Source organism: Sinocyclocheilus rhinocerous, unplaced genomic scaffold (assembly GCF_001515625.1).
Source record: "Sinocyclocheilus rhinocerous isolate Xijiao unplaced genomic scaffold, SAMN03320098_v1.1 scaffold1510, whole genome shotgun sequence".
In the NCBI taxonomy this organism is placed as follows: Eukaryota; Metazoa; Chordata; class Actinopteri; order Cypriniformes; family Cyprinidae; genus Sinocyclocheilus; species Sinocyclocheilus rhinocerous.
Window position 1 is genome coordinate 101,083 of NW_015664185.1, and position 10,216 is coordinate 111,298.

The 10,216-nt window shown below is 35.4% G+C and overlaps 1 protein-coding gene across 1 annotated transcript in view; it reads left to right on the plus strand.

The window, feature by feature from the left end:
- Positions 1–10,216, plus strand: part of LOC107729795 (mannosyl-oligosaccharide 1,2-alpha-mannosidase IC-like) — a 120,748-nt gene that overhangs the window by 97,246 nt on the left and 13,286 nt on the right. The window contains exons 5-7 of the mRNA XM_016540498.1: positions 6,277–6,371; positions 8,251–8,377; positions 8,466–8,559. Of these exons, the coding sequence (XP_016395984.1) occupies positions 6,277–6,371; positions 8,251–8,377; positions 8,466–8,559 (316 nt within the window). The remainder of the gene's footprint in view (positions 1–6,276; positions 6,372–8,250; positions 8,378–8,465; positions 8,560–10,216) is intronic.

Below are 10,216 nucleotides of genomic sequence, written 5' to 3' on the forward strand. Positions count from 1 at the left end.
CGTCCAGTGTAGGCAGACTTTAGAAGTTGTAGACCCGGTGTTACTCACCTATTGAGAAGAAACAAAGCAACCTCGGCGTCCGATCGCAGGCCTCCGCTCCTTGAGTTCTCTCCAGCGCTGGAAAGCTGATCCGATATTTACACGGGTCCTACTTCTTGCCTTATCGTTCCGCAGACGTTTTCCTCTTTTGTTTTTTATCCGCCATCTCTATCTTTCTGTCGCTCGGCTCGGCTAATGTCCGTCCCATGCACTGAACCCGCTCTCCTCCACATCACGAGTAGACACGGCCCTTATTGCTGATTGGCTACAAGTTTGTTTTGCTTTTCGGCCCAAATCAGTTTTCTAAAGTGTTTTTGAAAAATCACATACCCTGCCTTTAAAGCTAGAAAATCGGCATACTTATTATGAAAGCATGAGGAAAATATGGTTTTCAAAAGTTTAATAGTTCAATAGTTTCAATAATGTAAAATATTAATATTTTATTATATATAATAATTTATACTTAATTTATGTGTTTTATTTATATATATCACACTATAACCCCTTTAACTGTTGTTGTTATTGTTATTATTAATATTAATTTATTTCTAAAATCATTTTTCTTCAGTAAATTGATATTGTTTTTAAGGATGTTTATTGTACTGTGAAAAATATTGATATTGTATTGTATATTATAATATATAATTAATACATATGTATTATTTTTTATATCACACTCTAACCCATTGATATATTATTATTATACATTTTCTTAATATTGAATGCAATTTTTTTATTCTTTAAAGATGTTTATATATATATATATATATATATATATATATATATAGTAATTTTTCAGCGCAAACACTGTTTATTTTTTTTTAAGTAATAATTGGGTAGTTGACATGAAATAATTTTTGAAAGTTTGCAAGCTATAGTCTATCTAATATTTTTGAAAACAGCAGTTTGCTCATGCTTTCATAATTATGCACATTTTGCATATATGTGCAGTATATGTTAATAATAAATAACTTCCATAAATTACGTTTTAATGACAGTTGACAGTGAAAATTCCTGAAGATTGTCATGACTTCTAGTGCAGCTGAATGCTCATGTCGAGGCTCGTCTGAGCTTCAGTCAGCGCTGAGAGTCACAGCAGACGCTTCATGCTGTTTGCTAAATCTCAGAAATCGAAGCTGACAGTCTGCCTGACTCCAGCCTTTTTGCAGCCTTGTTAAAAGAGCTGTCGTGAAAGCATCCGACAGACGGCCGTGTGAGGGAAGGTGGAAGTGAAATGCACTGGATGTATCTCTGCTAGAAGGGGATGATGGGAAAAGGTGTGATGTTTTACTGCTCAAACTTCAAGCAGACCTTATACGACAGGTTCATGTGGAGTCCATAATAGAGCTTCATTAGCACAACATCAGTATTGTCAATATCAATAACTGAAACTTAACTAAAATCAAGGCTTTGATAGTATCATGCCATAGAAGAAACTTATAAATAATCATAATTATCCATTAATATATTATTCTTAACAATAATACTGCAATTTTCTGTGAGGATCCTGTTAAAATAACCCAAGCCAAAAAAAATTTGTATTATTATTATTATTATTATTATGTAATGCCTGAATGCCTGATGTTAACTATTATTATTGATAATCATAATAATAATAATTATTATTATTAAAATATTAACAGTTATATTATTCTGTGTCAGGTCATAGAAATGTTTCTTTTATACAGTATATAATATTTCTTATATATTCTTAACAATAATACTGCAATTTTCTGTGAGGATCCTGTTAAAATAACCCAAGCCAAAAAAAATTACAATATTAATATTATTAACCGTGAATATCACATTATTAATATTATTATTATTATTATTATTATGTAATGCCTGATATTAACTATTATAATTAATAATAATAATAATAATTATTATTATTATTATTATTATTAAAATATTAACAGTTATATTAATATGTCAAGTCATAGAAATGTTTCTTTTATTTGTAATATTTCTTATATTCTGTGAGGAGCTTGTTGAAATAACCCAAGCCCAAGTTTTCACCAGCATTAATGCGTTGTCTCTGTCTTGTCTCCTGTACTGATAACCTGAATTGCTTTTAAATGAACTCTTGATAAAGTCAGAGAGCAATCGTTGTTTTTGATTACCAAAGTCAGCACTCCATACACAACTCTATTTGATGCGTTTTCCATTTTCTTTTATCCACATCATTAACGTGTGGACGTTTCACAAAAGCTGCTTCTGTCTTTGTATTCTCCGCAGCATTATATGCGCAGCAGCGTCTAAACGACGTCCCAGAGTCCTGTGCATTTATTCAACTGCATCAGTCATTCCTCGTGGGAGCTTTATCCTCCACCACTGTTTGTTTTCTGGAGGTGAAGCCTTCAATCTGATGTTATTCAACAATAAATGGCTTTTAAAAATTCATTCCCAGCTGCAGAGATGTGCGTAAGCATCCTGTAATTAAGCTGAAAATGTCTCTGCTGCTGTACAGCGAATTGAGGAGATGCTGATGATGAGAGGTCAAAGGTCACGCGCGTACAGATGACCTGAGAGCTGCCCTTCCTCCTGAGCATGTTTCCTCAGATGAAAATTAAATATTAACTCCAGGCTGGAGTTTCTTTGCCCATGCCTGTTTTTCTTTTGCAATTGGATAGAGAGAATAATGGGCTTTTTTGTGTTCAGACTGAAAGTGAAATGTTCGCGCTGTCTGCTGCCATCCTGGATCAATACTGCAAATGTCCCATGACAATCAGGATCCTTCTGTCAGATACCATGACAATCAAAGGAATAGTTTGCCCAGAATGCATTTTCTGTCATTATTTACGTACACTTCTTCTCACATTACTCAGTTTTTTACTCCAAAAATGACCAAAATGCACCATAAACACACCATAATAGTAGTCCATATAATGTATGAATTATATTCCAAGTCTTCTGAACTCATACAGTAACTTTGTCTGAGGAACATATAGAAATTGAAGCCATGAAAATAAGTATTTACTTTTAATTACACGTTAAGTTCTGTCTGAAGGCTTTAGATTTGTAACCCTCTGGTGCTTCTTGTGTGGTGGTCAAAAAATTACCTTTTTTTAATTGTTTCAATTACATTAATGTACTATGCATTCTATGATTTTTTTTAATTTAATATTTTGTATTTTTAAGGGATTTTATGGTACTAAATTATATTTATGCAGTGCTTATAATCCATTTATTACCTTTTAACCATTTTTTGAGCATAGACCTAAAAAAATGAAATTTCCAACTTAAACTGTCGTAAATCTTCAATGCTTTTGAAACACTCTTATGTTTGATCTCTTCTTAAAGAAGACACTTGACAGATTACTTCTGAAATGAAAAAAGTTAAAGTAAAAAGTTATAGAGGTTTAAGTTTATTGTTATGAAACATGCACAAAAATACTATTTTCAAATGTCATATGAAATATATATTTTCCAAAGCATGTTTTACTCTAAAACTAAAAAAGTTGTGTTTCGAATTTAAGTTTGACATCTCAAAAAATGAGCTTTCAGGAAGATTTTCTTTTGGCGCGGTACCAAATATTTCCACTAGGTGAAATTGTTTTCACATTCATTTCCAATGCACTCATTTTTGACTGCGAGTAGAGCAAGTGTGACTATTTTTTTCAGGACCGTTTAACCTTTTCAAATAAATCAAGATATTTATTTATTTGTTTGTTTATTTATTTATTTTGTCCACATATCAAGTGCCAAAAAGTTTGCCAAGTTTCATACGATTCCGATGAAGTAAAAAAATTCTAAAAAAATAAATAAATAAATTTTAATCGTTCAAAAATGACTGAAGAGCACCAGATGGTTAATGTACACTGAAAAAAAAAAGTATTTGTCAAAGTTGTAAATAAAGCATAAGTAAGATTATTAGAGTATGTTTTACAAGAAAATACTATTTCAGTCTTTCAACTTAAATTTTAACGTTTAATTCAATGTTACTTGACATTTCTTTGTCATTATTTGTGAAATGTATTAGCCATTCCTAAGTGAAAATAGTTTCAAAGTAAATCCTTAACCAATTTTTTTTCAGTGTATTGCATAAGTCATAAGCATTACTTTTATGATGCTTTATTATCATTTTGGAGCCTTAAAGCATCCAATTCATTTCGACTTTATTTTATAAACATCCTTCAAAACATCTCATTTTGTGCTTCATGGAAGAAAGAAATGCATGCATCTGGAACGACATGAGGGTGAGGAAATAATGACAGAAGTTTCATTTTTGGTGGCACTGTCATACTCTGGCAGGTGAAGCCTCACAGATGGGATTCTGATGGAGTCGGTGTCTCCAGCTATGGGTCATTAGTGATCTCTCTGACACGAGTGCAGGGGGCCAATCAGGTTGCTCTTCTCCGGTCCTTCTCATCTCAGCCCTCGTTTCGCGCTGCACAAATGCATTAAGCAGGAGATGTGCTGCCCCCGTTATAGCAGAGTCCACCGCATGTCTCTCTAGAGCCCAGTGCTTCTGAGGAGGCTGAAGTTTGACCTTCTGCTGGTGACACAAACTCTGCTCTCAGTGGACATCCACAAACTCAAACTTGTTTTTAGGATAAGGAAGAAAACGTGTGTGTATAATGTTTCTCTCCATATATATATATATATATGTATGTATATTATTATATGTGATTGCTTTGATTCACTGAAAAGAAACAGCTAAGAGTCATTTGTTTGTGAATCCTATCTCACTGTGTATTTGTTTATATAAATACAACTCAATGTAAAGCAGATTTCTGTCATTATTTTGTGGTACACAGTTGAATTATTGCCTCATATTTAGTACAGACTGCAAACTCATTAACAACTCTGAACATCATTGTTTCTTGTACCTTGATGAGTTGCCACCATGTTGCTAAGGTGTTATCGTGGTTGCCAGGATGTTCCTGTTCCGTTGCTAAGGTATTCTGAGTGGTTGCTATGTGCTTTTACTGTATCAAGTGATATTCAGGTCTGGTGCCTCCTTCAATAGAAGTCTATTTTACAACCGTTTTGTTGCCCACCAGGTGAAAATCATAAGTCTGATATGGGACAAGTTACACTCTAAAGTTTAATACTTGGATTTAGAAGTTCGTTCAAATCCCTCAACCTAAATAATAGCAATAATAGTGATGCTTGCCTTAGCAAGCAGCACTAAAAAGAGCTTGGAGAGAAATATCTCTGTCGCCAACCGTATTTCCAGCCATCTTTGTGTGTTATTGCATCATAAGCGTTAGAATACGTCTTGAAGTCTCAATGTTCTGCACTCGGTTTCATTCTGCTGCACAATGTCGAGTTTCATTCACTTTTGAAGATGACCTTGCCACAGAAGCTGCTGCGCTTAATGGATGTTAAACTGGTTTGTCTTTGGGTTCAAGAAGTTTTGAAAGTCCATTTTGGGTTTATTTGGGAAGTATTGCAGTTGGACATGAAATATAAACTGACAATAAGCTCTAGTGCAAGTTTTCTGCACTTCAGACAGCCAAAATAATTTTCTTCCTTCTTATTTAATGATTATTATTGGTTTGTAACTGTTAAATATCCATTATGTATTTTATTATTCTGATAATTGGACTCTGTAATATGCAATATGCTGAAGTCATGCAACAACAGTATATTTGAAATGTTTGTCAATGGTTTGTGGTCTTTTATGCTCAACAAAGCTGCAATTATTCGATCAAAAATACAGTAAAAATGGTAAAATAGTGAAATATTTTTACAATTTAAAATAGCTGTTTTCTATGTGAATATCTGTTCAAATGTAATTTATTTCTGTGATCAAAGCTGTATTTTCAGCATCATTACTCCAGTCTTCAGTGTCACATGATCTTCAGAAATTATTCTAATATGCTGATTTGCTGCTCAAGAAACATTTCTGATTATTAGCAATGTTGAAAACAGTTGTGCTGCCCAATATTTTTGTGGAAAGTGATACATTTGATTTTTCAGGATTCTTTGATCAATAGAAAGTTCAATGAGTCTTTACTGCCACTTTTGATTAATTTAATGCATCCTTGTTGAATATAGATGAAGAATTTTTATCAGTCGATGCATTGAACCCATGTACCTGACTGTTTTTGGTGCAAGAAACCTGACTTACATTATAAATGGATTGCATTGGAGGAAAGCGCTGCAAACGTGTAGATTATGAGCGTTGAGGAAGCGTGTGCATGCATGATTGTGAAGAAACACCTTTATAGATGTGTATGCTACATTGCAGGACTAGTTAGCGCTATGCTCTTCTGTTTTGTCTTTCAGATATTTAAGCAGAAGGTGATGGAACTGGGCGAGAAGTTGTTACCCGCCTTCAACACGCCCACCGGCATTCCCAGAGGAGTCATTAACCTGGGCAGGTGAGCATCTGACGCAGCTCCTAGCGTCCCGTCTGCTGGCATGACGTATCCATTCACAAAGCCATATGTCTCAAATATTGTTTTTTGCTTTCTGAGAGAAAGAGACGCTTTCTGGCACTCCTGCCGCCCACCTGGCTTCCATTAGCCCACCAGCTCGCTCTGACAGCTGCAGGCAAATTTAATTAACTGATTCTCACGCACCTACAGATGGGCTGGGAGACAGAGGGCTCCGGTGTGGTGCTCAGGTTAGTCAGGATGGCACTGAACTTAAATGGGCTTTAAGTCATTTCTCCCACCAGTGAACTCTATCTGCCTTTTGTTTAACAAACAGTTAGCTGTTTTGTGCCGGTTTCGGTTAATTTTTCCGACGAAAGTTTTCTCACTTTCCTCTTCCTCCCGAGACATCGGCGCTATTGATCGTTCCTTCAGAAGGGAAGCGGGGCGCGGCACGCTCTCACAATAAGAAGCAGACACAAATAATCTTGTGAATTAGTTCCACAGTTTCACCGAACGAATCCCGAAGCCCCAAATCTGGAGCGGTTCATTTCAGAGTTCATTCTCTCTCTTTCCATGTTTCTCTCTTCAGTTTATTTTTACCATTCAGCAGGGGTGAGACCTGCAGCGTAAACAAGAGCAGAAACGCCTCCGTTTTGAACAACAGATGGAATTTTAATGATATTTAATCAAAACAAAGGATAAAGTGCTTTGGAAGTACTTTTCAAACTGCTCTTAAAATATTTACATAGTTGCATACAGATAAATACACCAGAAAAAACATTTTTAATCAGTATTTTTGTCTTTTTTTGAGTGAAAATAACATCCTCAAAAGATCAATTTGCACGTGAAGCAAAAATTGGTAGCATAAATCTCCTATTTTCATGCACACCAACAAATACACTACAAATGTATATTTTTAATCAGTATTTTTGTTTTGTTTTCCAGTAAAAATATCTAAAAATCCTCTAAAGATCAATTTGCACAAGAAGCAAAACTTTGTTGCTTAAACCTCAGTATATTTTGTTGCATATAGACCAGAGATATTATAGTTAACTAAACATTTCTCATTTTATTTTTACTTAATGTAATAAAATATCTATAACTGGGTGGGGGGGGGGTCTTTATGTATGTAAAGACATACATATATTGGAAAAAAAAACTATCAAGATGACAAAAATGCACAATGAAATGACAAACTTTAAAATTAAAATAAAAACTATAATAGTATCTAAAATAACTCTGATACAGACAAATACACTACAAAAATATTTCGGTCTTGTTTCACAGTACAAATAAACAATTCCAGAGGAGGAAGGAAAATAAACTGAAATCCATTCCAAACATATTTTCCATGAACACTAATAATGAATATTATCTTGTGCGGTTTTGCTGTTTGTCTTATTTTAACGACGATTAAGAAAAAATATTGCATTTTTCACCAATGCATATTTAACACCTTAAATGAATGCATGTTAGTTTTTGTTGCTGGCTTGATGATAATTGTTTCCTGTGTAAATGCATCTTTTGCTGGTATGCAGGTCAAATCTGTGTAACCTTTACGGTAGAAAACTTCTTTGGATTTTTTTATGCAAACCATGTTCCTAGGTGCAAAAAATAATATTTTAAACCTGTATTTTTATGGTTGTTCTTCAGTAGAATCATTAATGGCATCATTATGGATTTGGCATTGTGTAACACTCTCACGTGGGATGAAGCGAAGGCTTTTAGCACGTCTGTGTTAAACTGTTTGCACAGTGAATAATCAACGCCCTGGCATCCGCTCTGCACGCTCTGTTTGGTGCGGTGTTGCCATGGCTCCAGTTAGCTGCGGTGTGGTCTGTGGTGGGTGGCGGTGTTCACGGTGCTGCTCTGCTCTCTGTTGCAGTGGCACCAGCTGGAGTTGGGGCTGGGCTTCGGCTGGAAGCAGCATCCTGGCCGAGTTCGGTACGCTGCACCTGGAGTTCGTTCACCTGTCCGAACTGTCCAGAAACCCCGTGTTCACTGAGAAGGCAAGAGTCGTTTACGTCCTGCTGATTTACTCTGAGAGGACGGGATACGGGCTGTGAATGAACCGTGTGATTTTGTGTTTTTCTTTAGGTGATGAACATCCGAAAGCTGCTGAACAAAATCGAGAAGCCTCACGGCCTGTATCCTAACTTCCTGAGTCCCGTCAGTGGCAACTGGGTACAGCGTAAGTAACATCTCAGTGGTTTCAGATACATTTACATTTAGCAGATGCTTTTGAGCAATACAAGATTAGTACATTTGTACCAGCAAAAACATGCTAAATAAATTGAATGCAAATTTGAGGTGAATTTAATGACCGCGTTATCAAAATAGCCAAAATATTTAATACATAAAAGTGCAAGGTGTGAAAGATGATATCATTTTGCTAATGACGGCTCATATAATAATATATGTATGTGGGCCTTCCCATCAGTCAACACTAAAACCTTTAATCTTTGAGACTCTGGAAACACAAATATTTCCAAATATTCAAATGTGTTTCTAGAATCGCACGGTCTGTGCACATCTGGGACAATATGCTTAAACAACACAAGAGTGTGAAATCATTTTTTGGTTTAATGTCAGATGCTTTTCCATCCTCATAAAGTTTGCAAAACAAAATGAATCCCAGTGACGAACAGATTAAAAAACATCATGTAAAGATGTATTATTTCGTTGTGTTTCGCACGTTCATTTTATAATTGTCTTCAAAGCTGCTTTCTATACTTTAAGCAGACTGAAATAGAATTAGTTTCGTGAAGAGCATAAATTCACTGGTGGACGTTAAAACTTTGGACTGGTGGTGTAAATACATTTATTTAGTTATTATTTGGTTCTTCATTTCTGCTCTGCTCCGGGTCATGAGAGCGGCTCTCACAAGCGCCGTCTTTGAGCTTCACAATGCAATTATTCTGGCATGCATGACATCGATTGAGCCAGCGCAGCTCTCCTGTCAAGCAGGGACATGAGCCCACAGCCAAGAGTTATTAAAATGATAATAAATCCCATTACCTTTTGGAAATTGAATCTTTCAGATTCACCTGAAAAACAGGAGAAACATTTTTTTCTTCTTGAACGGCCTGAATGTAATCTGCGACTGCAGCGCTAATTGGTGCAGCATGGGAACGGCTAATGAGTGTCAGCGATAGTGATGAGAGCGTCAACAGAGCGAAGGGCGGATACCAACATCCCAGCCATTGTGTGTGTTGATTCCGATTATAGTACCCGGATCATCCGTGAACCGAACACAATGAAGCGTGTGCATATCAATAGAAAGCATTTGCTTATGCTTCTGGTTCAGAGATAAACAGGATGAATTTCATGAAACCTACTGAGATCATCAGTATCAATGGACTTCAAAACTAGATGTAGGGTCAGAAACTAGCCTAGACATAATATGTGACCCTGGAGCACAAAAGCAGTGTTAAGTCGCTGGGGTATATTTGTAGCAATAGCCAACAATACATTGGTCAGAATGATTAATTTTTCTTTTATGCTATAAATCATTAGGATATTAAGTAAAGATCATGTTCCATGAAGATATTTTGTAAATTTCTTACCGTAAATATATCAAAAATTTAGTATCATTAGTAATATGCATTGCTAAGGACTTCATTTGGACAACTTTAAAGGCAATTTTCTCAATATTTAAATTTTTTTGCACCCTCAGATTCCAGATTTTAAAATAGTTGTATCTCGACCAAATATTGTCCTATCATAACAAACCATACATCAATGGATTATTTGAACAAAGCTTATTTGTTCAACTTTCAGATGATGTATAAATTTCAGTTTAAAAAAATTGACCCTTATGACTGGTTTTGTGATCCAGGGTCACATAT